The sequence below is a fragment of the Callorhinus ursinus genome, unplaced genomic scaffold, assembly GCF_003265705.2.
Source record: "Callorhinus ursinus isolate GAN/ISIS: 27379988/994484 unplaced genomic scaffold, GSC_fseal_2.0 scaffold15, whole genome shotgun sequence".
Lineage (NCBI taxonomy): Eukaryota > Metazoa > Chordata > Mammalia > Carnivora > Otariidae > Callorhinus > Callorhinus ursinus.
In genome coordinates, this window is record NW_027397077.1 from 8945496 (window position 1) to 8972435 (window position 26940).

A 26940-nucleotide genomic window follows, 5' to 3' on the forward strand; every position below is an offset into this window, starting at 1 on the left:
CCACCCCTGCGTGCAGTATCCTCCACCCCCTCCCCCAGCCCTGGTGATCTCAGGCTGGCCTGAGTCCCTGTGTCCTCTGCCCAGCGCAGGGAGCAGATGAACGGCTGCAAGGACCACGTCTTTTTCCCTCCGTCCTCTATGGCTCCCAGAGGACTCTCTGAAAAAGTTTCTCGAATGAATGAAAACATGAGCCAAGGACAGGACAGGTGCTTCGAAGTAGCGGGCCCCAGGCCAGGCCCCTACACACAGCAGCTCATCTCCAGTCAGGGAGGTGGGCAATATTATCCCCAATTTTCAGCTGAGGAAACTGAGGCTCCTGGAGGGCTGGTGACTTCCTCAGGGTATGGCTGACTTGGCAGCCCCTGCCTTAAGCTAAACCTGTTGGAGGCGGTGGGGGGTTGGCCAGTGCTGACCAGCTGTATGCAAGGAGAGGCCCTGCCAAAAGAAGCCTCGAATGCCAAGTTCAGAGTATGGTGCTGTGTAACCGTTGGAGAAGTAAGTCATTGACCCACCTTAGTACAGAGGGGTGTGGAGCCCATTCAGCCAGGGTTGTCAGAGCATCCATGCCCAAGACCTCTCCCCTCCCCAGGGAGAGCAGTACTAGCTCTGGGCTTGGGTGAGCTGCATTTAGTCATTCAGTAAACATCTACAGATGCCCGATCTGTGCTAGACTCTTCCCCTCCAGCTCGGTTACCATCTCTGTCTTCTGGGTCAGGGTCTTCCCCTGGGTTAGGGCTCCATCTCTGTGTCTGTGCTACCCCATTCCAGCACTGTAGTTTCTGGGTCCAGGTCCAGCCTGTCGCCCCCACCTTCTGAGCTCTGGTAGGACACCATTGTAGGGTCTTGCACTCAATGACCAGCACATATCCCTTCCTTCCACCCACATGCAGAGTCCTCTCTTGATAACCACAGCAGCTCCCTGCCTCGAGTGCCGCGTTGCATGGATGAACCGCATACAATAGAGGAGGTCTTCAAATCTCAGAAAGGTTAAGAACTGGCGCAGAGTTACTCTGTCCAGCTCGAGCTCTAAGCACAGCTCATACCTTTTTTTTTATTTTAAAGATGTTATTTATTTGTTTGACAGAGAGAGACAACGAGAGAGGGAACACAGGCAGGAGGAGGGGGAGCGGGAGGGGGAGAAGGTCTTCTCGCCGAGCAGGGAGCCCGATGCGGGGCTCGATCCCAGGACCTGGAATCATGACCTGAGCCGAAGGCAGACGCTTAATGACTGAGCCACCCAGGAGCCCCCAGCTCATATCTTCTCCTTCAATCCTCTCGTGCCCTACAGGGAATGAGCCCGAGAGCCAGGCGGGGCGCGTTTACTGCCTCTTTCTGGAGAGGGAAAAACAGAGGCCAGATGGTGCAGTGACTTGCTTCGGGTACCCCGGGAGGTGCGAGGTCTTCCGTCCTCCCTTCCCGGGCACCGAGTGGCAATGCCCAGAGCTACCCCCGCCCGGTGCCTCAGTTTCTCCTGGGCTGCAGGAAACGCCGCAAGGCTCGCCTACAAATTACGCGAGCGCTCAGGCCTCTGCGGCCTGCGCACGCGCGCTGTTGGCGGCTGCTGTCAATTACGCGCGGGGGGCGGGGCGAGCCCGAGAGGAGGCGGCGGGGCCAAGATGGCTGCGCGGCGCGCGGCGGGGGCGGGGGGCGGTGGGGGCCAGGGGGCGGGGGGACGCTGACCCCGCCCCTTGCTGCTGCCAGTCTGCGCCCGGCGGTGGCGGCTGCAGCAACGGAGCCCGGAACATGGCGGCGGTGGCGCGCAGCTTCGGGTCCGAGCGAGAGGCCGAGCCGGTCAAGGAGGCGCGCGTCGTGGGCTCTGAGCTCGTGGACACGTATACGGTGTGCAGGGGGCGCGGGCGTCAGAACTGGGGGTGGCGGCTTGGAACCCGGAGTCCCAAGTCGAGGGGGGCTGGGGGGGGGACCTGGGCCCCGCCACCGGGGAGGAGGAGGTAGCGGGGGCCTCGGTTTCGAGGAGGGGAATCTGGGGAAGGCGTATGGGTTTCGCAGGTCCGGGAACAGGGTCCTGGGGTGGGTCTCAGGGAGGGAGTTTGGGGAAGGGGTACGCTCTCAGAAATGAGGGCTAGGGTTGGGGAGGATCTGGGGATAAAGGGGTCTGCGGAAGACAGGAGTCTAGATGAGGTGGAGGCCCTTCTAGATCCCCTAGGCCTGCAGGGGCGCCAGCCTGGGAGGACGTGACAGAGGGTCCGGGAGGGGAGGGGTCTCTGATGGATGGAATCGGGGAAAGGTTCGGGGTCCTGCAGGTCATGAAGAAAAGGGAGCGGGGCCTTGATCTGGGGGTGGGGGTTGGGGTCGCAGTTGAGATTTGCTTTAAAAATGAGGGGTGATCTGGAGCCCCAAGGCCTTGGGAGTCAGTCAGAGACCAGAATGGGGGAGGAGTGGAGCCATGACGCGGGGGAATTGAGGTCGTCACTCTGGGCTGAAAGTATAAGACCCGGGAACCTCAGGGGTCTTCATGGCTTTGGGCGGAGGGAGCCTGTTGGGGCAGCAAGCCGCCCACACACTTCAAGGCCTTGGGGGAGGTGGAGAACTGAAAAGAGGGGTGGAGTTCCAGACAGTGATGGAGTTGGGAGGCTTTTCTGGAGCTGGATGGGGTTAGTCGCCAGGCTTGTGGGCCTGGTAGGCAGCCAGGCAGGGACTGGCCTTGGGGTGGGGGCGTATTGAGCATCTCCCAGCCTCCTGTTCTTTGTTCCCTGAGGATGGGGAGTTGCGGGGGGGGGGGGGGTTTGGCCCTGCCTTCACCCCACCCCCTTGGCCCTCATCCTAACCCTCCTCCTGAGGGTCATTTCTCTGGCTCTTTTTCCTTTCCTGGGCGGCAGGAGGGGGAGGGAAGCTGCCAGGCTGGAAAGAGGGGCTGGGGGCGGATCCTGGAGCAACAGGCCAGCCCTGAAGAAATGGCTGCTCTTCTCTGGAGGCTTCAGCTGATTTGATGATTCCTCCTCCCCCTTCCCTACATGCTGCAGAGAGGGGCGGGACACTGGGCCTGGGGGGGGGGAGGCTTTCCATGTGAGGGTAGAGGTCTTCGAGCTGATGGCTGGCAAGCCATTGCCCATAAGCAGCATTCAGCTAGGACGTCAGCTCCAAAAAGCTCTCCCTGTTCGCGGGGCTGAGCCCCTTCTGCATGGGTATAGGGGAAGTGGTGATCCAGGCTGACCCCACGATTTGTCTCCGGGTGTGCTGATTATTATTATATTTTAACACACCTTTTGTTGAACGTTTGCTGCATGTCAGACCTTGTACAAAGCATTTTGCTTGAATTACTTTATTCAGTTACTAAACCTATCAGATTTTAAGATGGAGAAACTGAGGCTCAGAGAAAATTTAGGCTCTCAATCACTTACATAGGCCAGCCCGGAAATGGCAGAACCAGATATTGAACTCAGGTCTTCCTTGACTCCAAGGCTCATTCCCTTACCTGCTAAGCCATATTGCCTTTTGCTAGTCTTGATTGTTCATCACTTCCCTTCCCCCCACCCTCCCATTGGCTTCTTAGTGCTTTGACGCCTGGCTCAGCAGCAGAAATCCTAGCCAGGAACCAGCTGAAAGCGTTGGGAAGGGACTTGATTCTAGGATATAGTCAGGGCACCTGGAAAAATATACAGCAGAGAAGCTAGTCCTGCCAGACTCCACCCTGTTCTGCCGCTCTTGGTGGGGGTGGCCTTGCGTGCAGCTCAGGTTAGAGGCTGGAAGTAAAAAACGAAAGAGGTGGCTTGATAAGATGGTCACCTTTTTTGTTCCTCACTGTTAGGTAGACCCACGGATTGATCCCATGTGCCTGCCAGCTGGTGCTAGGGCCAGGGAGGACGCTGCGAGAGGGTCCTGCTGCTTGGCAAGGGTCAGATGCAGAGTCTAGCGGGCAAGGGTAGCCTAACTTGGCCCCGGGGGCTGGGGTGGTCTGGGTGGCCTGTGGCTATTGCTCAGGGGAGGACGGGGCTTTCCTTTTGGCTGGCCGGGCGAGGACTGTCGGTTTGCCCTCGTAGGTTTACATCATCCAGGTCGCTGTCGGCAGCCACGAATGGACCGTCAAGCACCGTTACAGTGATTTCTATGAGCTCCACGAAAAGGTAACTCTTGAGAACCGGGAATCTGTGTCCCAGGGCTTGGGGGCTTTTAGGCCACATTTCCATTGTGCCGCACATTGAAGTGAGGGCAGAACCAGCTCCGTGCCTATAATGGTCAGTGTCCTGGGGGAGGGAGCGGGTTTAAACTTGTCCCCCCCTGACTAGAGCGACTCCAGAGCCTTGACTTTAATGTGTGGCTGTGATTCCATTTCTTTCTTTGATTTTGGAGAGAGCCACCTTTCTCTGGGTCATTTGCAACATGAGTGTTTTAAAGACAGGCCACCGCCCTGATTGGTTTTCATTCGGCTTTGGAAAAAATGGTGGTTTTTAGGGGCCTGGAGGTATTTTCTGTCTCTACAGGCTCCACATGGAGCTCCTTGTCTGCAATCAAGGTCCTGGTATTTCTAATACTAATTGAATCTGATGAGGCCAAATTCCAGATGCACTGGTTGCATCGCTTATTCTGATACCACTGCCAGAAGGCAAGGTTGTGGGAGTTGTGGCAAGCGCCTGTCCACATGCTGCGTGCCTCGATCCTGCAACATCACAGACCCTCTGGGGCTGTGGTTGACCATGCTTCTATTTTCTTACAGCTGGTTGCAGAAAGGAAAATTGATAAAAACCTGCTTCCGCCTAAAAAGATCATTGGGAAAAACTCAAGAAGCTTGGTGGAGAAGAGGGAGAAAGATCTGGAGGTCTACCTGCAGACGCTCCTGGCTGCCTTCCCCGGCGTGGCCCCCAGCGTGCTGGCCCACTTCTTACATTTTCATCTCTACGTAAGTTCCTCTCCAGGTCTCCCCTGCCAGCCCTCAACCACCAGGCTCGAGGCAGCAAACCAGCATGAGCCTCTGCTTTCGGGGGAAGTGGGCCGGAGTTGGACCCTGAGGTTAGAAGATGGAGGAACATCACCCTGCTGTGGATGGGGTGTGGGCAGAAGCCCGTTTATTGACATATTTGCTCTAAATTAGACTGTGGCCACAGAGAGGCTTTCCTTTACCACGTGGCATTTTGTATAGTGAAAACAGCCTGTGGGTGTTCAGGCTAGTTTTCCGAATGGATGGGGGTAGAGCGGAAACAGCTGACACCTGGGATAGAGGATGGTTTCGCTGTTGGTTCAGCTTGAGATGAAGGAATCAGCCTGTGTTGGCAGAATGTGGCTATGGGAGGGCATCTTCAGGGTCCGAGGTGCCGAGAGTCAGTAGATAGACTCCACCGGGAGTGTGTGTCCCGGAGCGGCTCTGGATGGAGGAACAACATTCATGGGCTGCTGGTGACAGGATGAGTTGTTACACCTCACAGAGGGAAGTTTGGCTGTGTGAAACTCAGATATTGAAAACAACTCACAGTTCCACTTCTGAGAATTTATTCTAGGGGGAAAGCAATCAGGTAAGCGTCAGCAGGACGTAGGTACATTCCAGGGTAGTAGCGAAATACCGAAGACAATCAAAAGTCCAATAGGAGGGGTGCCTGGGTGGCGCATTTGGTTGGGCGACCCACTCTTGGTTTCAGCTCAGGGTGGTGATCTCGGGGTTGTGGGATCAAGCCCCTCATCAGGCTCTGCGCTCAGCGGGGTATCTGCTTGGGATTCTCCCTCCCCATCTGCTCCTCCCCTCTCTCGAGTGTGCACTTTCTCTCTCTCTCTTTCTCTCAAATAAAAAATGTTTTGAAAAAGTCCAATAGGAGGTGTTTTTCAAAAAAATCAAGGGGTACAACCCTGTAATCGGATATTCTGCTAGAAAATGATGGTGCAGCTGTGGATTTGTTGACATAGGAAAATAAGTATGTTACTATATGAAATGAGCATGCCATAAAATGGTGTGTAGAATGGTCCCCTTTTTATGAAAAGAAATTTATGTGAGTGTATTTGCCTAGGAAAATTCTGAAAGATCCTACACCGCAGTACTAGGAGTAATCTCTGGGTGATAGATTTTCGGATAATTGACATTTAATTGTTTTCCTTTTATGTGATGAAGATATGAAAGAATCTCCTCCATTTTTAGGCTTACCCTTTGGGAAGGGACCTGTGGGTTGTGGTCTTAAGGGCTCAAATATGTTTACAACACAACTTTCTTGAAGTGTTTTCAGAGTAAGACGACCGAACCTTTTTTGGAGTGCTAGATAGAGCCTAGAAATTTGGTGATGACGCTAGCATTGGGTCACTAAGCTTGGAGGGGCTGTGGAAAATGGGTGGCATTTATGGATGGGCTCTTATGTATCTATCTATCTAAATGCTTTGGATTTTATTCAGCATATACTAGCAACTATGTAGTTATCAGTTTCCTATTGTAGACATTTTTATGTTGTCTTTCCTTATGTAAGGAAAAATTTCCATTACTTACGTGAGTGTGTCAGATAAACTTTACCGGTTAGTATTTTAGGAAATGCTGTTCTTTAAGAAAGCTTTTATTAGTCATTTAAGGATAAAACTTGATAAGCAGCCCTTTGAAAGTATAATTCGTTGCTGAAGACCTAGGTCTTTGAGCAGCAGGTTTGTCCAGCTCCGAGCATGGAAAGGCCTGGACTGCTCTTTTGAGATAGGTTTGCCTGAGTTGGGCCTGAGCCGGCCCACACCTGAGGTTCTGTTTTGAGGCATGCTTTACTGCTTGGAACAGTTTGGACATACTGAAATACTGTTATCAGAAGGGCCCCTGGGTTATATAAATGCAAGGATTTTTAAAAACTGACCCATCATGAAATTAAATCATGGTTTCTCAGCTGTGTCACTGTTGACAGTTAGGGCTGGGTCATTGTCATGAGGACTGTCCCATGCGCTGTTTATCAGCATCTATGGCCTCTACCGGCTAGGTGCTAATAGCCACCCCAGGTTGGGACAATGAGAACGGCCTCCTGCGTTGCCACATATCCCCCTAGGGGCAAAATCTCACCTGATTGGAAAACCACTAGATCAAGTGAGTTTGAATAAACAGGGCCTAAAAGATCCCTCAGCCTTTTCTGCAGGCTGGGAGTTCTTAGGGAATATTTCTTCTAGCCTTTGTCCCATCAGTGTTCTCTCTGAAATTATTTCCAACATGTTCCACTTCTTGTGGGGCTGACATTGGACAGGGTGGACTCAGGGAACCCTAGTTGTCTGGAGTGTGGGTTTTTTTTCTTTATTAAAATATAGTTTACATATCATAAAATTCACTTTTTTAAAAAAGTAGATTGCATGTCCTTTTTTAAAATATTTATTTATTTGTCAGAGAGAGAGCATAAGCGGGGAGGGGCAGAGGGAGAAGCAGACTCCCTGCTGAGCAAGGAGCCTGATGCAGGACTCATCCCAGGACCCTGGGATCATGACCTGAGCCAAAGGCAGACACTTAACTGACTAAGCCATCCGGGCATCCCAATCCCAAAATTCACTCTTTTAAAATACACAATTCCTGGGGCACCTGGGTGGCTCAGTCTGTTAAGTGACTCTTGATTTCAGCTCAGGTCATGATCTTAGGGTCCTGAGATCCAGGTCAGTGGGAACTCTGCTTCTCTCTTTCTCCCTCTCCCTAGGCTCCTTGCCCCACTTGTGCGAGCGCACTGATGTGCACGCTGTCTCTCAAATAAATAAATCTAAAAAACAAAAAAATTGAAAGTATACAATTCCCTGATTTTAGTATGTTCACAGAGTTGTGCAGATATTACCAATAATTCCAGAACATTCATCACTATGAAGAGAAGCCTTGTACCCATCAGCAATCACTAATGTACTTTCTGTCCCCATGGATTTGCCTATTCTGGACATTTCATATAAATGGAATCATACAAATGTGGCCTTTGTGATGGGCTTCTTTCACTTAGTATGATGCTTTCAAGGTCCATTTGTATTGTACTTTGGTCCTTTCTGCCTGAGTCATATTCTGCTGATTAGATATACGACATTATCCATCAGTTGACAGACGCTTGGGTTGTTGCCATGTTTTGGCTAGTAAGCATATTGCTGCCGTGGACATTCATATATAAGGATTTGTGTGGACATAGGATTTCCTTTCTGTTGGGTATACATAAAGAGTGGCATTGCTGGGTCTTACGGTAACTTTAGCTTTTTGAGGAACTGCCAAAATTTTTCCATAGTGGCAGCACCATTTTACATTCCCATCAGTAGTGTGCAGGTTCTCTCCCCACATCCTTGTCAGACTTGTTTCTGTCCACTTTTTTGATAACCATCCTAGTGGCTGTGAAGTGGAATCTCATGGTGCTTTTGATTTGCATTTCCCTAATGAGGTTGAGCCTCTTCTCACGTGCTTATTGGTCATTTGCATATCTTCATTGGAGATGTGTATTCAGATATCCTCGGCACTTTAAAAAATTAGGTTACTTGTGTTTTTATGGTTGAGTTGTAGGAGTTTTTTCATATATATACACATATGTATATATTTTGGATATTAGGCTCTTATCAGAAATGTGATGTGCAAATATTTTCTTCCATTGTGTGAATTGTCTTTTCATTTTCTTGGTAGTGCCTTTGAAATACAAAAGTTTGAGATTTTGATGAAGTTCGGTTCATCCATTTTTTCCTTTGGTCACTTCTGTTTTTGATGTTCTTAGAAACCATTGCCTAGTCCCAGGTTACAGAAATTTACAACTTGGTTTTCTTCTGAGAGTTTTATAGCTTTAGCTCTTATATTTAGGTCTTTCGTCCATGTTGAGTTAGTTTTTGTTTACGGTGTGAGGTAAGGGGTTCCAACTTCATTTTTTTGCAGTGTGGATTTTGATGGCAAGGAAAGAAGGCAGCGCTTCTCTCCATGGCCAACTCTGAGATGGGGATTGCAGGGGTCAGGGCAGCCCGGTGTTGCTGTGAGTGGGCACACCTCGGCACTGGGCCTGTTGCTGTGCTGTTTCTCTCCAGATAGCTGTGGCTCTGGAACTCCTGGCACTCTGTGACAAACCTCATCCCAGCACCCCAGGAGCATAGGTTTTCAAATTCAATGAAACGGAATCCCACAAAGAATTTCTAGCACACCATTTTGAGGCAGGATGTCAACCAGTGGACTCGGGGGAGGCAGGCCATTTCCAGGCCCTTTAAGCCTTTTTTTTTTTTTTTCCTGAGAGAGCACGCACGAGGGGCAGAGGGAGGGGGAGAAAGAATCTCCAGCAGGCTCCACGCTCAGCACTGAGCCTGATGTGGGCTCGATCTCACAGGCCTGAGATCATGACTCAAGCCAAAACCAAGAACTGCTGCTGAACCAACTGAGCCACCCAGGTGCCCCCCCACCCCCGACCGTTTATTCTAAGTCCATCATTTGACCTCTTTGTGTCCCAGTTCCTCCTTTGTGAGCTTGGGGGTGATGACCCCCCACCCTTGAGGATTAGAGGAGGCTGTGCAGTGGCAGTAAAGGACCTGGAAGAACAGTGGGCCCACCGGGCCTCACCAGGCGCCGGCCAGTATGGGCTGCCCTGGTAAGGAGCAGTTCTGGGCATTTCTGTCATCAGAATGCCATCAACTCAGTGCTTGGCAAAGGTGGCATTTCTGTCATTTTTTTATTTTAAAGCCAGTGGACTAGGACAAAGATACTTTTTGAAATTTGAACCGTTCTTTTTTTTTTTTAAGATTTTATTTATTCATTCGTTTGTATGAGAGAGCAAGCAAGCGAGCTGGGGAGAGGAGCAGAAGAGGGAAAGGGACAAGCAGGCTCCCCGCTAAGCGCGGAGCCTGATGCGGGGCTCGATCTCATGATCCCAAGATCATAACGTGAGCAGAAATCAAAAGTTGGATGCTCACCCGCCTGAGCCACCCCAGCGCCTCAAATAGTTACCGTCTTGGTGTCACGCCTGAGCATTCACCTCCATCCTTTGTCTCAGCTGCAAGTACTGAGGCTGTGAGTGAGGACAGATTTCTCTGTGACTTACGGCTGTGGAGCTCTCTCCAGTGAAATTTGAAGCTTGAATCTCTCAATAGGGAATTTTTACTTAAAGCAAATCGCACATAACATACCTGACTCCTGCTAGCATGATGCCTTATCACGGTCGTGAAATAAAAGTTACTTAGGGAGAAAAAAAAAAAGTACGTAGGGTCCTCCCCCACCCCTGACCCTTAGCATATGTGTGTGAAGCACACAGTGATGTGTGATGGAGTCCCTTGTCTGTGCCCCGTTAACAAGGGCTCTATGCTCGAGTACGCCCCAAGCAGGAGTGTCGGGCTGGCCCAGGGGTATTCCTTGAGCACAGGCACGGGTGCTGCGGGATGTACCTGGTCGCGGGCTCTGCCTGCGCAGACATGCTCAGAGTGGCAGCCGCCGAGCTACAGCCTGACCAGTTCATGGCACATTTGTGTGCAGCTAGCTCTACTCGAGATACTGGCAGGCGGCCGACTGACGGGTCTATAGCCCATTTAGGGATGGGTGTTACTGTTTTTTTAAGTGTAGCTAATTTTATTTTAACTGAATTTTTTTTTGAGGTATAAAGAATGTCTTTTTTTTTAAAAGATTTTATTTATTTGACAGAGAGAAACACAGCAAGAGGGGGTACACAAGCAGGGGGAGTGGGAGAGGGAGAAGCAGGCTTCCCGCTGAGCAGGGAGCCCGATGCGGGGCTCGATCCCAGGACTCCGGGATCATGACCTGAGCTGAAGGCAGACGCTTAACGAGTGAGCCACCCAGGCGCCCCTAAAGAATGTCTTTTTTAAAAAATGCTTCTCAGTTCAGACCTTTGTGGCACCCCAAAGCACTTTACGTCCCTTCCGCGTAGATTGGGTGTGGTGTGTGGGGGTCACCCGTCTGCCCAGGTGACCTCCTAGCAGAATCTGTAGTGACTTAGACTGGGTCGGCGGGGTACTGACTCTGCACACCTTTGCTCTGTATGCAAGGCTGGCTTAACCAGAACTCTGAGGAGGCCAACAAATTCTTCTCTCAGGGGACTTGTACTGTAAACTTGGGCCGAGGCATCCCTGTGCTCTCTGATGAAGTCTCCGCAGGGGGAGACAAGCCTGGGAAACAAAGTAGGTAGTGTTGTTGCAAAAGTAGACAGTGTTACAGCAGCGTGCATTTCCTGTGCCGGAAGAGAGCGGAAAGAAATTGTCACATAGTTTGCTTTTTAGATTGCTCAGAAGTAAAAAACCTGCTCTGTGCTTAGCATCAGCCTTTGACCTCTATCTTGCAGCTTTCTGTGTTTTCCAGAAATGCCAGCCTTGTCCCCTGAGGGGTGTTGAGGGCAGCTGCCCGAAGAAATGTAACATTGTTAGATGTGGATGGAGGGCAGGGAACCCCTTCCCAAGGGAGACCTTGTGGGAGCCCCAGTGTCACTAGCACGGGCCAGAGTTGCTCAGGAGCCTGCCTCCTTCAGGGCTGACCAGGTGATGCTCACAGCAGCGGGCTGGAGAAGTGCTGACTTAGACGCCGGCCGCGGCGCTTCAAACTGTTGATAGAGAAACGAGCGTTTGGATCATTCCAGGCTCTTACTAATCTTCAGTTCTTCACTGCAGTCAGGGAAACTAAATTGAGTTTAGGTCGTTGCAAGAGACTGAAGTTGAACTTCGGCCTGAACGGAGAGCCTCTCTCCTCCCTACCTGGAGCCCTCTCCTGCTCAGAGCCTGTGTTGTCCTGACGGCCTCTTTGCATCTGACCTTGGATCTTGCCAGACCCTGTGCTCCTTAACGCTGGGGCCATGTTTGCTCATTTTCCCCCACACTGGGCTTTTTTGTCCACTTGTGATGCCGAAGGGGGGTTCTTCTCACACTGTATGGAAGCTGAATTTTGAGCAGCTTAAAGAAATAAACACATTTTTAAAAGCTAGCATAAAGTATTAAAAGAAAAAGAGGAATATCTTTGTAATCTTGGGATGGGGGAAGAGCCCTGAAGTCACAAAGGAAAAGAAACACAGATTAAACGACTTCTATAAAGATGAAGCATCTCTTTGTGTCAGGAAAACCGTCACAAAGGTACGAGGCCCGCATGACAGGGAGAAGGTATTTGCAGCATGTAAACAAGCATCGGCACATCCCTCGTGTATGAGAGAGAAGGAGACAAACCACAAAGAAGAACAGGAAAAGGACACCCTGTCCCCTGCAGCCTTGTGCCTTTTGAGTCCCGTCAACATGTGAATCGCATGTCCTCGTGGCAGAGACGTTCCCATGAGTCATGAAGGCAACCGCGTGGTCTCCGTCCAAGCCTGTTTACCAAAAGTCCAGTTGGCTGCCCTCTGGCAGTTCATTAAAATTCTTACCTGCCCGATGTCGGGCTGGGGGCTGTGGGGTCCTGCCATCCCCAGAATCACACACAAAAGTGCCGAGGCAATGGCTTATGTACAGAGAGAGACTTCAAGGCCAAGTGGCTTTGCTGCTTCCTGGCCACGTAACACTGGAGAGTGCAGCAACTCTCTACCTCAGTTTGCTCATTTGTGGAACAGGGTTCAGGATACCATCTTCCTCGCATGGGGCGTTGGGGCTGCAGAGTGAGCCAGGCGCTCAGGCATTGCCCACCATGGTGGCGATCCCAGCACGCCGGTTCTTAATATGACTGAGGGCTTAGTCTTTCAGGCCTCCTGAAAGGAAGTCCTTTCCTGCCTCTTTCTTAGGACCCTGGGGCCATGGGGACTGTTGCAAGGCTTGAAGGGTGAGCACAGGCAGAGAGCCGCCACTCACTTTCTTAAGGCACCTTTGGAACATGAACGAAAGTAGAAACGGTCACTCTCAGAAGAAATAGGACTTCCTCTCAGCCACGCCCTCTCCGGGGATATTCTGGGGCCAGTTTTGGGGGCTGCTGGCTTCCCAGCCGACTGCCAGGATCGCCAGGCTTGGCCAGCCTCCCAGGCCTCGTGCCACGGCCAGGGCCTGTGTGTGCTCAGAGTCGCTGCGATAGTCTGTTCCTTTTCTTCCTTTGAAGCGACATTGCAGATGTCCACAAGACTGGAGATACTCTGTTTCCCCTCCTGGGCAATTTGGTTTATAGTTTCCTGTCTCTCCTGTTGTATGTTACAAGCTCTGTTTGTTTTATTAACTTTCTAGAGAGTTGACATTGCAGCAACAGAGGGAGTAGATGGCAGGGAATGTGAGTCTGAGGGCCTGGGGGCAGGGGAACTCTCTGACTGCGGGTTGATTTCTCTGCAGGAGATAAATGGCATCACCGCGGCACTGGCTGAGGAGCTCTTTGAAAAAGGTATGTGGCCGGGAGTCCCCGAAATGGTGGCCACTCGCCCAGACTTGTCAGGCAGCCGGGGATCCAGGGTGGCATGGAACTCCTGCCAGCAAGTGCTCACTAGGGCCCACCTCCCCAGGGTTGCTCAAATCCCTGGGCCTGGTCCATAGCCGAGCGTGCCTGTCTACCTGCCCACTGGCCCTACAGGCAGCCAGGTCTAAGAAGCTGTGGTCTTTTACCTTAGGACTCTTGAGTCCCCATGTCAGGGGCTAACCCCAGGCTCAGGATCTAGTCCAAAGCCCTGTGGTGGAGTTCTGGAAGGTGGGTGACCTGCTGCCATCTTGCATCTGCTTTGTCCTTACCTGAGAGAGTTGAGACGTCAAACAGAAGCCAGTCCTGGGTCATGACCCTGCCAGAGAGCCTGTAACAGTAGCTGACGTGTAGTGAGTGCTCCTGCCGTGTAGCCTCATGTTGGGCATCTGCCCGCCTTCCTTCCCGGTGGTGCCGATGAGGTCACTGAGGGCGAGAGGGTACCTGGCTGGGAGGAGCAGGGTGAGGACTGGTTGAGAGCCCCGCCTGCTCGCAGGGCCTGCGCTGGGCTGGCTCCCTGGACCCCACCTAACCTTGGGCTGTGTGCAGGTTGTAGTGTGGGTCTGCTGCCCCGACGTGCCTCACACCAGCTTTGTCCCAGCTCAGTGCTACAGATTTTGACTCGGCCTCACCTCAGGGAGGCTCCCCGGTTGCACATTCTCAGGGCTCTTCCCTCCTTTGTAAGCGTGTGTCCTGGGTCTGCCCTGTGCCCAGCGTGAGCTCAGGACCATGGCTTCGTCCTGAGGGTGCTTGCCTCGTGCTTGCTAACTGTTGGCCAGGGGGGTAGACGCCCTGGCTGCACAGTGGGGCCGGGGCCGGGCGCTCACCCTGGGGGGCATGGCTGTTGCAGGAGAACAGCTCCTGGGGGCCGGCGAGGTCTTTGCCATCGGGCCCCTGCAGCTCTACGCGGTCACCGAGCAGCTGCACCACGGAAAGCCCACGTGTGCCAGTGGGGACGCCAAGACTGACCTCGGGCACATCCTGGACTTCACCTGTCGCCTTAAGTACTTGAAGGTAAAGCTGTGGCAGCTTGGAGAGCCTCACGGTTGTGGGCATGGAGCCCAGGTGGGGCCGAAGAGTTCACCGGCTGGCAGTGTGTGTGAAGGTGGCTGAATGGGCCCTGAGACCGGGAAGGCCACCTTTGGTGTTCTTGGCACTGCACTTCTGGCCATGAGCACCAGGGGGCAGTCGTGACCCAGGGCCCCCTTGCTTTAAACTTTGGCTTTAGCCTGCTTTGTTGACCGCGCCAAGTGGTGAGTGGAGGTACGTGCCTCCTGCACCTCACGTAGCCCGGCAGAGCCGGGAGTCAGGTCGGCAGCTGCTGCAACACCACCCCACGAACGTGGCCGGGGAGCACTTGCAGCAGCGTCCCTGATTCAAGCCCTGTGTCTGGCCACAGGTTTCCGGCACAGAAGGACCATTTGGAACCAGCAACATTCAAGAGCAACTCCTGCCTTTTGATCTGTCAATATTCAAGTCTCTTCACCAAGTGGAGGTAAGGCCCAGGACCCCTGGAGTCTAGGCGGGGCTGAGCCCACGGAGGTGGGGTCTTGCTTCTGATTACTGTGGCTAGAGAGCGTGTCTGGGTTTAACCGTCAGGCCCTGTTGCTTCCGTGTTTGTCAGTATGTGACAGACCCCCGGTAGGTAAGTCAGTCCCATCTGAAGGTCTGGAGAGAGAGGAGCCTCTACTGCTCTTGGCTGGTCTGCACGTCTGCTCTGGGCATAGGCAGCATGTGGACAGGGTGGAGCTCCAGTGCTTGGCTCTTTCTCCTCATGGCTCAAGTTGATGAGAACTTGAGGGCTTAGGAGGGCATCCTGAGGGTCAGGCAGAGCCAGTTCCAAATCTGTGCTTCCCAGGGCACACCCACAGAGGGCTTTGAGGGTTCTCTGCCCTCTGGTGTGCCCACACCTAGCAGGAAATACTTTGTATTACTCACTACCAAATTCCTGGGTTCACGATGTCAGTTTTGTTAACATTTTTTAAATGCAAAGGGGCCTCAGTAACGGATAATTTTTAAAAATGTTTTAAAGCATCTATTTCTGGAGCGTGGCTTCTGTGTTCAACCCTGTGTCCTGATGGACACTTCTCAATGGAAGCTTCCCAGCAGCCCTGTGAAATGGGTATTTTTATTCCCATGTTGCAGTTGAGAAAACTGAGGGTTCGGGAGGTAAGGAAGTTTGGCCAGGACCACACAGTCAATGAGGGGAAGCTGGGATCTGAATTCAGCCAAGTCTAACTTCAGAGCCTCTGCTACCCATGGGACTATTCTGCCTGCACCGTTCTGGGCTAGTCCCAGAGATCTTGAGGACCACATCCCTTGATGGGAACCTGTGGTGTGTGCCTCTGCCAGAGCTGGCTGAGGAAGGACCTGGGAGTTAGAGGAGTGCCTAACTCAGCCTCTGCTCGCAGGCCCACAGTTGGGGCCTGCAGGTGAGTAGCGTTCATGGGCGTGCTTGGGCATGTAGCCCTCCCTCCTCGCTGCAGGACAACCAAGGCCAGTGAAGCAGGGCTGGGTAAGCAAGAGAGCCCATCGTACTCACTGTGTGCCTAAGGCCCTTTGCTCTCAAGTTGTACTTTCCAGAGCTCGCTTTTCCTGTCCACCTGCCAAGCCCTGGTCAGCCCTTACAGCCTTTTCTGAGATGAAACTGTTCTTTGTTCCAGATAAGTCACTGTGGTGCCAGGCACATCCGGGGACTCGTCGCGTCAAAGCCCACCCTAGCCACAATGAGTGTCCGCTTCTCCGCAACCTCTATGAAGGTAAGCTCCACCCGTTTCCTGCCGGGGTATGAGGAGCAGGGCCCTGCGCTGAGGTGCCGCGCTCCTCTGTGCTGAGGGTGGGTGTGAGCACCCCTGCTGTCGCCAGACACTGGAGGTCGGACCTGCCCGCTGGGCGGCCACACCCTCATGCAGATCCTCCCACTGCCTGACAGTCCCTGGGACGCTGTGGTCTGTGTCTTCGTCAGAAATCCACACTGTTAAACAAGAGAGTTGAAGGAACCGGGTCTCCCCACCCCCACCCGCAAAAAATGTCACTGGTTTTGGAGGTGAACAAATTGCCAAGTAGTGGCAAGTGACAGAATGTTCATTAGATTGATATAAATGTTCCTCTAAGCTTAAGAAGTCCTGGTTTCGTACTTGTTTGTGTCTTGCTCTGAGTGGCCTTGAAGTAGACAGGCCAGGTTGTGGAAATGCTGCTCACTCTCATTTGTGTGTGAGCAACAGAAATACTCGAATTGAGAAAGTAAGGCATTTCTTTTCTGTTTACCTTTCTATGGATTACATTTTATCAGTGTTAAAATTCTGCGGGTATAGAACAAATGCAGTGGCTACTTCTGTGACTTCCAGTGTCTGATCCAGATTTGGGGTTGGTGTCTTGAGGCCACTGGCTGAGATAGGAGACTTGTGTAAAGAGCTGGGGTGTTGGGCAACCTGGCTTCTCTCCGAGGTGCTCCCTGCGGCCTCGCTCAAAGGGCCCAAGTGGATCCATTGAGGGAGGAGAGGTCTTCTGGGCATTAGCTGCCAAAACAGGGAGGCCTGCCTTCCTGCCCTTTCATGGTGCTATTGTGTCCCTGCTGCTCCCCTGCGAAGTAATGGACAGTAATGGCCTACTGTCCTCAGTGGGGACCATTTCCTCAGCTGGGAAAGCACAGGTGCTTGGAAACACCATGAATTCTGATCTTCAGCTCTTGAGGTTTAAGCCAGAAAAGGCATCACCACAAAGCAAAAGGCTCTTCTGGGTTTGAAAAGCATTTGCTAATGAGGCAGGGTCAGAACACATTCCATGTGGCTGTTAGGTTGCTAAGCTTTTCAAGTATTTCACAATCAGGGAAAGCCATATGAACTGAAGCCCACTTTAATGCAAGTTCACTTCCACATGCTAAATATGCTGAAGCCCTTCCTGAAATTTTGCAATGATTGTGTTGCGTGAGGGCCAAATGTGGTGCTCAACAGATGTTCTTACACAGGAAGTCCTTGTTCCCGAAGCCTCGGAATTTGATGAGTGGGAGCCAGAAGGCACGGCCCTGGAAGGCCCTGTGACCGCTGTCATCCCCACCTGGCAGGCACTGACCACTCTAGACCTGAGCCACAACAGCATCTCCGAGATTGACGAGTCTGTGGTACGTTCTCAGCTGCAGGTGCCAGGGGCTTCTCTGGCCTGATCACACCCTGAGGTTGAGTATTCAACTTGGCCTTTTCCAGAAGGACCGTGGAAAACCTATACCCAGTGCTCTGTGCATTGCTTGAAGTTTTTAAGTTAATTTCTAAGTGGGATTACTTAAAATAGGTGAGGTGATGGTTAGAGCCCACTGAAGCATATTGATTGCATGCACATTTGATAGAGAAATGTAGTAAGTGAGGACATTTACTCCCAGGAAGTGGAGTGGAAAATCACTCCATAGATGCCAGACGCACCCCTATAAGGGTGACATGCAGATAGTACCTGGGCAGAAGGAGAGCGATTCCTGTATTTGCGCTCTTTGGTGGGGTTGGGTAGGGCTGAAGAAGAGGGATGAAACTTCTTCCCCAATGGGGACCTTGCCACTGTCCTTTTCACAAGCCAGGGCTTCTTCAGGAACAGTGGCTTGTATTCAGCACTGGGGGCCCCATGTGCCCCTGGGACAGGCTGCTAGGTGAGCATGGGAGGCATCCCAGCAGCAGCCCCAGAGAGCTGTCCGGCCGGGGCATCCGTGGTCAGGAAGAAGCATCTCACGGTCTCTGTCCGCCATGTACAGGGGCCACTGAGGGTCCTGTGTCCTAGGGTAACCTCACGTGTCTCTCTTCTTTCTCAAGAAACTGATCCCAAAGATCGAGTTCCTGGACCTGAGTCACAATGGAGTACTGGTTGTGGACAACCTGCAGGTGATTCATGTCTTTAAAGACTATCTTCTGTGGGCTTCTCAACGTCCTGTTCTTCTGAGAGTTCAGGAGGCTGATGCTGCCCTGGGAGCTTGGCCATCCCCTGGGGTTTTCTCTTACAGGCCCCCAAAAGGTGTCTGGATGCACGGGAGGTTTGTAAAGGCGGGGTCTGCTGGTGTCCCCTTAGGGTCTCAGTGACGCACTGGGCGATTATTGTTCTAGTTTCAAAGAGTGGGGAAAAGACGTGGAAGTATAAATTGAGTGTGGTGAAGACGATACACCTCCATCACGATGACAGACAGCCTGATTTTCACAGTTGGCCCCTCCCTTGTGGGCCGAGATGCCTCTGCAGGGGGTGCCACGGGGCCGTGGCACGTGCTGGGGAGCAGGGGGTGGCCCTTGCCAATAGCTGTCCGGGGCAAGTGGGCGTTGGAGGGTGGGAGGCCCACCACACCGTTCGTGGCAGCCCGCCTGCTTGGGAGCCTTGGCCTAAACCAGTTGTACCCTGTTCTCGATGCCACCACAGCACCTGTACAATCTTGTGCACCTGGACCTGTCCTACAACAAGCTCTCCTCCTTGGAGGGGGTGCACACCAAACTTGGGAATATCAAGACCCTCAACCTGGCGGGCAACCTCCTGGAGAGTCTGAGTGGCCTGCACAAGCTGTACTCCCTGGTCAACCTGGACCTCCGCGACAACAGGATCGAGCAGGTGAGCTTCGGCCCGGAAGGCTCCCGGGGTCCTGGGGTGGCTGTGCCTTGGAGTTTCTCACCCTAAAGAAGAATGGTAAAGTTGTTTGCGTTGAAAAGAGGCCCTCCGATGTGTTGGCCTGTTGCCGAAGCATTCAAAGAAGGGATAAGGGAAGGGAACTTGTTTCTTGCAGATGGAGGAGGTCAGGAGCATCGGCAGCCTCCCGTGTCTGGAGCACGTGGCCCTGCTGAACAACCCTCTGAGCATCATCCCTGACTACCGAACCAAGGTGCTGGCTCAGTTTGGAGAGAGGGCCTCCGAGGTAAGCTGCTGGGGCGGCTCTGCTCTGTCAGACGGCCTGGATGGAGTCTGACTCTTCCCAGGCAGCGCTGGAGGTGATGTCCACTGTCCTCTGCCTCCCTGCTTCAGAAGGATGGTTCCGGGAAGTCTGCTGCTTCCCCGGGGAGAGGTTGCCCTGTCCCTTCTGTGGGGGCGCCAGCGGTCCTGGTTCCTGCTGGCTTCTGTCCTGTCGCCTCCGTCAGAGCTTTGGGCCAGGAGGGCTCCCCACCAACCAGCAGGCACAGACCCAGGGTGGAGGGACTGTCTTGAGTCTGTTAAAGCCACGCTGTGTTTTGTAGACGGCAGACCTTAAAGGGTTTGCCCACGTTTGCCGTGCGCTCCAGCCAGTATCTGCTGCCTGCCAGGCGCGATCTGGCCACCTGCCGCCGTGCCAGCCACACAGACCCTCAGCCGGCTTCACCCGTCCTTTCACTCTCGAGGAGGCCTCTCCCCCTTCTCCCCAGATCCCAGGCCAGAAGATACCTGGGCGTCTGTCTGCTTCCTTTCCCCCCTCCAGCCTCCTCATCTCTTTTCATCGCCCAGCGCCCCTTCCTTCACACCATCACCAAGACCGTGTTCACAAGATGTCCTTGCCCCCTGCCCCCCCCCCCCCGCCCCTACCGGCTGCATGCCATGGCAGCAGCTCTTCCACAGGCCCTTGGGACTGTCCTCCATCGACCACACTACCAGCCCTCACTGCTTGCTAGTCACAGCCCCCTCCTGATTTGCAGATGGGGATCCCCACCCGTCTGCTATTCCTATTCCCCGTGTCTTTGCCCTCCCAGGTCCCCAGCCCAGAGGCCCTCCCCTCGTTCTCACTGAATGGAGTTTTGCCATAATTGGGGGCTTGGTTCAGGTCACCACCTTCCCCCACCCCAGCCGCCCGAGAGGCCGTCACAGTGCGTCACAGTACTTCTTGTACCCCCTGTGCAGAGCGGGGCTCCCAGAAACGGCCCGGGCAGTGTGGGAGCTCCCGGGTCACTTCCATGGGGGGTGAAGAGCTCACCTGCCAGGGGGCAGAGCCTCCCTTGTCCTCCTGTGTCCTCGCGGGGCCCCTTCCACTCTGCTCCATCAGCCTCTGTGCTGATCGCCATTCCCTGAACTCTGTAGGTCTGTTTGGACAACACAGCAACCACAGAGAAGGAGCTGGACACCGTGGAAGTGCTAAAAGCAATTCAGAAAGCCAAGGAGGTCAAGTCAAAGCTGAACAACCCAGAGAAGAAGGTGGGTCTTTGTGGGGGAGGTGACAGGAGCGATGGTGAAGAGCTGGCTAAGGGAGGAGCTGGACCGGGCCACAGAGTGCTCAGGGCCCCTGTGTCCTGGCCGCACCCCTCCATGTCCTGGCTGCTTGAACTTGGGCAAGCCTCCTCCCCTCTGTTTTCCCCTACTCGAGGCGGGCGGTGGTGGCACCTGCCACGCAGGATTGTGTGGACTAGGCAGGACCGCCTTCACCATCACCACGCTTGTGAGAGCTGGGAGCTCCTTCCTCCTCCCCCGGGGCTGACTTGAGCACTCCTCCTCAGATCATCGAGGATTCCCGGCTCTCAGCTGCCCCCTGCATCCGACCCAGCGGCTCCCCTCCCAGCGTGGCTCCCACCTCTGCCTCCCTGCCCCAGCCCATCCTCTCTAACCAAGGTAATTGTGTATGTGTCTTGCCAGCTAGCAGAGTGGCACAGGTCCCGCCTGGGCCTCCTGGCTGGGCTTGGGGGAGGATGCCTTCAGGGTTCAGACACAGGGAGGGCATGGTGCTGCCTATAGGCGGCACCTCTTGGGGTAGCGGCGGGGCGAGGGGGTGCTGGCTTGGTTTCAGCTCTGTGGTTTGCTTAGCAAGGGTCCCCAGTTGGCCTGAATCCCACATCCGGTTCCCATAGGAGCCCATGGGTTTCTGGGGGGGCCCCGAGGCTGCCCTTTGAACAGGCTCGGGGCCACTGTTCGTAAGGACCCTGCTCCCCCGCAGGCAGCATGGGCAGATTGGCTCCTTGCTAACGGGACGCCAGGCCCGGTGACTTTCCTGAATCAGGCACCCCGACCCCTGTGTAGGAAACTTTATCATTGCCTCATCTCTGTGGCCCTTGCGGTGTGATCCAGCCCCAAAACACTGTGTGTGTGGGGCCGAGATGGGCTGTCCGTGGACCTGTGGAAGACCAGTTCCCTTCACCCACCCACTGTCTTAGCGTTTTCAAAGGGCTTTCACCTCTGAACCCAGGCATCCTCGGAGATGAGTGAGTGAAGCAGGTCCCATGAGAGTCTCTGCTGGCCCGGCCCCCACGGAAGAGGGGAGGGTGTGCCGTCCCGAGTGGAGCCAAGGCTCGGGACACACAGGAAAGAACGCCGCCCACCCGCCCGGGCTCCTGGAGACGCAGAACTTGGTGTGAGGTCTTGGGAAAACAGTTTGACCCTATGTTTCAAGAGCCAGAAAAACGTTCCCATCCCTTGACCTGGTAATCCCCGCCAGTGGAGATTTTATCTGAGTGGGATAAGTTAATGGGGGAACTGCAGCATTATTCACGCTAATAAAACATGGCGTGTGACAGGCATCTGAGGGCACTAGGGGAACTGGGCTGTGGTACGAAATCTGCTGCCATCCCGCGGGGGGGCTGGGGGGAGAAAGGAGAAGCACTCAGGTTGAACCGTGACACCTGTGGCAGGCAGTTCACCAGGGTCGTGACCCTGAGGTAGGAGAGAGAATTCACGAGAACAGAATGGTGGTGTTAGGGGCCAGAGTAATTGTCAGTCTGCTTTGTAACACTCTTGATTGAGAAATTTTGGTTTTGTGTGTGTGTGTGTGTGTGTGGTTTTTTTTTTTTTTTACATGGAAGGGGTAGGGGGTTTGTATCCCTGCAAAGAAGCTTCCCTGCTGCTGGGCCAAAGCCCTCTTGGGGGCCACCAGTGCGTGCTGCCCCGTCACAGCACCCGCCAGCCTGCGGAGAAGCCGTGGGACTAGGCCTCTGGGGGATGGGGAGATGTGACTGGTCTTCGAGGCCGGGCACCTGCCGGTTCTCAAGTCAGCGTTTGTCAAATCGATGAACGAATGAGTGTGTGAGTGACCGAGCAAGCAGAGGACCAGCCGGTAAAGCGCAGCCCGTGGGGGCGGGAAATGAGGTGTGTGCCCCCAGAGCCGCAGCTGCAGGCAGCCCCTGGGTGGGCAGGAAGGCGTCTGCCCTGCTCCCAGGGACGTGTCACAGAGTGGCTCACTGTAGTCTGTACCCCCCCCCCTTTCCCGGCTACCAGACATTTAGACGTTGTCTCCAGATTTGCACCTCTTATGAATAAAACTGTAGTGGATGTCTTTGTGTGCACATCTCTTTCCTTTTTATGAGAAACAACAGAATTCGGGCCCCATCTAGGCACTCTGATGCCTCTCGTCTCATCCTCTGAGTGACCCTTCCTGACCGCTTGTTTGTACAGTCCACGGTCCAGGAAGGAAGCAGAAAGACTGTCCCCGTCCACATTTCCTCAGTTCCAAACAGGGCGTGGGTGGGTAGTGGCAAGAAAACGTTACTTTTTCTTACTAAGGTGGAGGAATCTGCAGAGGGTTGTGCTCAGCCCTGTGTTACCGTCCAGGGTCTTGCCTGGATGGGCCAGGATTTCTCCCAAAGGGAGCAGCTCTGCTCCCAGCTGCCGCCTCCCTGTAGACGTAAACATAACTTGTGAATAAACTGGGCGCTATCCCGTTAACACCAGGCCTCTGGTTGTCTCAGGAGCTGTTAGCCAGCTTGTTGGAGCCATGGAGGATTGTGACCAGTAGGGGCTGACGGATGAAATGCCAGAATTGATTCTTCAGCCAGGTCCGTAGAGAAGTGGTTAGGAGCAGGCACCCGGGAGGGAGGCAGCTCAGTTTGCATCCCAGCTTCCCTGGCCGTGTGCCTTCAGGCAACGTGCAGCCTCTCTGAAGCTGTTTTCTCAACTGAAGTGGATATACCCTACTTCATCGATTCTAAGATGCACCCGTTTCCACCGTGACTTCTCTGAAATTGAGATGCGTCTTTCAGTCAATGGCGTCTCATAGTCGCTGTCAGCCAGCTGGTACTCGTGATGGAGTCGTGTGAACGCCTTCCGTGGACACCCGCTAAGACCAAGATGGCGCCCCATCCACGCATCTTAGATTTGATGAACTGTGGTAAATAATGAGAGGCGTGCATGAGCTAATAACGGGGAAGCGCTTAACACTGCTCCTGGCTCATCAGGAATGGTCAGTAAGGGCTTCCCTTCCTTGCGTCCTTATTGGGCGATTCCAGATGACCAGGACAGTGCCCCTAAGGAACCTGGAGCCTCTTGGGGAGGTGAGCTGGTGTGCCCAAGGGAGGACAGGGCAGGATGATGTGGGGGCGTTTGTAGAAGGGAGAGGCATGTCTAGAGCAGAGAGGGCTTTGCAGCGGAGGTGGTACGTGAGGTGAACCTCAAAAGAAGAGAGAATCTGAGCGTGTGAGGGAGGAGAGGGGTGGACTCCAGGTGAGAACTGCGCCTCGTGCATGGCTGCGCGCTTGCCGCCTTCCTGCCTGCGCATAGTGCCTGCTGCTTCGCTCGGGGCGTGGGGCTGGGGCTCTGGGCTGGGGCTCTGGGCTGGGCTAGTCTGTGGGCAGAGCACCTGGGCTGCATGAGTTGTTCTGTCCCTGGGGGGCAGCTGAGCTGCACAAGGGCCGTGACCTCTGGAGCTCAGTCATTTCATTGAACCATGGTGACTGGTGGCGCAAAGCCAGGCAAGCCCTAGGCTCCTTCAGACCTCTGAAGCTGGGGGTCGGTGTTCAGTGTTCTCCCAGCTAGCTACATTTAGGAAAAGGTTTTTAAAATTCTTTACCCTCCACCACTGTGGAAAATGGAGTGAAGTAACAGGCCCAGGCAAGTTGTATCCATCACACAGCCTCAGCAGGGTTTGAGAACGCCAGGTGTTTCTGGGGTGCGTGAGTCAGTGCGCTGTCTGTGGAGGTGGCCTAGGGCAGGGTCAGCGGGGGGTGTCCTGTGGAAAACAGGCCATGGGTGCCGAGCACAGTTCATCCTTGCCAGCCCCTGAGGAAAGCAGAAAACAGGCTGCGAGGAGGCCCGGCCTTGCGCATGAGGGATCCCGAGCCCTCGCATGTCTGTGAAGCTCGCAGAGATGTTGTGTTAGTGGGGTGGGGGGCCAAGTTCAGTCATTCTCCTAGAAAGAGGTGCCAGGAGTGAACACGTTGAAGGCTCTTGATGGACATACTGCCACACTGCTCTCCCAGCAGGCAGGCCAGCTCGTGCCCACTGCCCACCTCTGCCCAGTTAGGCCAAGGCCAGAGCAGGCTGTCAGACCTTTGCCAAAGCGAGGCAAAACTGAGGTCATGTTTCGACTCGCCCTTCTGTGGTCCCTTGTGGGGGTGCGCCAAGCTTCCTGTGTTCTTTCCAATGGCCATTCCTTTGTGGGACGGCTGGTCATCCCTGCTATCTCCTAATGGGGTTTCCAGCCCCCCCCCTTCCATCCTTGTTATGTGGAAGAGCCTTTTATAGATCAAAGACACACATCTTTGTCAAGTAATTACAAGTACTTTTTTCTCATTTCATTTCATTTTTATCTTTGGTTTCTTTTCTTACAGAAGTTTGGTGGTTACATAGTCACACACATGTCAATTTCTTCTTTGGATTTAGGTTTAGAAAGTCTGTCCCTGCCCTGAAGTTAGATAAGCAGTCATTTGTTCTTTATTCGAGGTTAAGATTTCCATTTTTAATGTTTTCTTCTGTGATCCATGTGGCTGGGTTAAGGGGTCTGACGAGGCCCCTAGTCCTGCCGGAAGCCTGAGGGCCCAGCCCTGTTTGTTGAATGGCTACTCTCCCTGCCCACCCTGCCCGCCTGCCCCTGGTCTCTCCAGGTATCATGTTCGTGCAGGAGGAGGCCCTGGCCAGCAGCCTCTCATCCACAGACAGTCTGACACCCGAGGACCGGCCCATTGCCCGGGGATGCTCTGATTCCTTAGAGTCCATCCCTTCCGGACAGGTAATGCCCCCCCTCCTGTTTCTGGGGATTGCTTATCTCTGTGGACTAACTGTCCTGCTGGGGGCTGTCCCGAAGTAGGACTTGCCTCGGCTGGAAGGTGGAGGTGGCCTGGCTGGAGTTGGGGCAGATGCTGCTGCTGCCTGGTGCAGTCTGCTTTGTGATGAGCAGTTTGTGTTCCCTGTCTGTCCGTGTGTGTGTGTATGTATCTGTTTCTTGTCTCTCACTCTCTCTGTCGGGGCTAATAGGAACAGGCAGTTCTCTCACCAGGCCCTTGGGGGCAAAGCCAGATGGCCCTTAACCCCCCCCCGCCCACCATGAGCGGACTCTCCTGGGAAAGGCAGTTCAGAAAGCCCTAGGTAGGGATGGTTTGGGTCCCACACCCATCAGGAAGATTTTCTCCACTGTTGCCTGGCATGCTGGGCTCTGCATGTTGCCCTAGTAGTCTGGGGTACACTGACTCCAGTACCTCCTCTATGGCTGCTGCTGAGGGTTCTGGAACTTCTCCCTCTGTCCTGGGAAGAGAGGAGGAAGGCAAGTGTGATGTGGGGATTCTGCTTGGTTCCTGGGCCTCCATCCAGCCCTGTGTTCAGTAGTCCGGGGTGATGGCCCTGTGACCCTGGGCAGTTTGCGGAGTCCTCGCTCTGTCCCAGCACTCCTTGGCTCTCTTCCCTCCACTCTCCCCAGGGTCACACAGTAGGGGGTTCCCGGGCCCTAGGTCCTCCGCACTGCCCAGAGACCACTGGGAGGGCCTTGCCAGGTGCTGCATAGCCTCTGCTCATTGAGATCTCTGTGGGCCAGTTGCCGCATTGCTAGACTGTCCACGTGGACCTTCTGGGGTGGCATGAGGAGCACTCGGATGCCAGGCCTAGGGGCACGTGCTGAGCTGCAGAGTGGCAGGAGGCTTCAGCCCAGGGCCTGGGGGCATGGGCTGGGGCCAGACAGAGGCCACAATCTCGGCCTTTCTGGGCCCCAGAATCCGCCCCTGAGAGAAGCGTGGGGCTGGTGAGGAGCTTCCTGCAGGGTGGTGAGCTGGGGCGGGGTGCCTGGCTCAGGGTCCGGCACCCAGCAGATGCCAGGAAGTGGCTGCAGCAGACAGGGGGCTCACTGCATATCCTTCCTTGTCAGGCACCTTCTGATGATTCACGGGACATACCCGGAGCTGCTGGCGGTGTGAGGTAAGGGAGAGGTTCAGAAGGCGCCCTAGGCCTTCTGCACATGCCCAGTGGTGGGCCGAGGGGAACCAGTTGGATTTGGTTAACAATCTGTTTGTAGAAGTCCTTCAGAGCTATTTCTTCCTTTAAATAAATAAACAGCAACGAGGTGGGCTCTGGTCTGTTTCCAAATCCTAATCGCTGGAGCTTGTTTGACACGTTATTCCATACTAGGGGTCAGCAGATCAAGGCTGATTTGGTTCACAGCCTATTTTGTACAGCCTGTGAGCTGAGAATGATTGTTATATTTTTAAATCACTGCTAAAAAAAAGATTATGTGGATGGGCTCTTCCAGAACCTGAGGTGTTCGCCCCCTGAGCCTTCATAGAAGTTCTGTATATGCTTTTTCATGGAGGCCGCAGTAGCCAAGAGGAGACAGCATTTTTTTATTTTATTTTATTTTATTTTTTTAAGATTTTGAGAGAGAGAGAGCACAAGCCAGGGCCGGGGGTGGAGGGAGAGGGAGAAGCAGATTCCCTGCTGAGCAGGGAGCCCGATGTGGGGCTTGATCCCAGGACCCTGAGATCATGACCTGAGGCGAGGGCATATGCTTTAAACGACTGAGCCACCCAGGCACCCCAAGAGGAGCTAGAATTCAAATGTGGAAGTCCTAAGATCCACCTAGCTTACTCCCTGACTCCCATCCCAGAGGCCAC

The 26940-nt window shown here is 53.9% G+C and overlaps 1 protein-coding gene across 2 annotated transcripts in view; it reads left to right on the plus strand.

Annotated features, from left to right (window-relative positions):
• Window positions 1-1650: 1650 nt before the first annotated feature.
• NISCH (nischarin) overlaps window positions 1651-26940 on the plus strand; it is a 32604-nt gene continuing 7314 nt past the window's right edge. Inside the window, exons 1-15 of one of the 2 annotated variants that reach the window (XM_025884896.2) lie at window positions 1651-1839; window positions 3999-4082; window positions 4673-4855; window positions 13111-13159; window positions 14079-14242; window positions 14628-14723; window positions 15892-15987; window positions 17196-17348; window positions 18022-18090; window positions 18614-18799; window positions 18972-19100; window positions 20228-20341; window positions 20641-20752; window positions 24949-25073; window positions 26199-26248. In XM_025884896.2, the coding sequence (XP_025740681.2) occupies window positions 1744-1839; window positions 3999-4082; window positions 4673-4855; window positions 13111-13159; window positions 14079-14242; window positions 14628-14723; window positions 15892-15987; window positions 17196-17348; window positions 18022-18090; window positions 18614-18799; window positions 18972-19100; window positions 20228-20341; window positions 20641-20752; window positions 24949-25073; window positions 26199-26248 (1706 nt within the window). In that variant the 5' untranslated portion in view covers window positions 1651-1743. Of the gene's footprint in view, window positions 1840-3998; window positions 4083-4672; window positions 4856-13110; window positions 13160-14078; window positions 14243-14627; window positions 14724-15891; window positions 15988-17195; window positions 17349-18021; window positions 18091-18613; window positions 18800-18971; window positions 19101-20227; window positions 20342-20640; window positions 20753-21323; window positions 22417-24948; window positions 25074-26198; window positions 26249-26940 lie in introns of those variants that run through there. The other variant, XM_025884897.2, reaches the window with a different exon arrangement.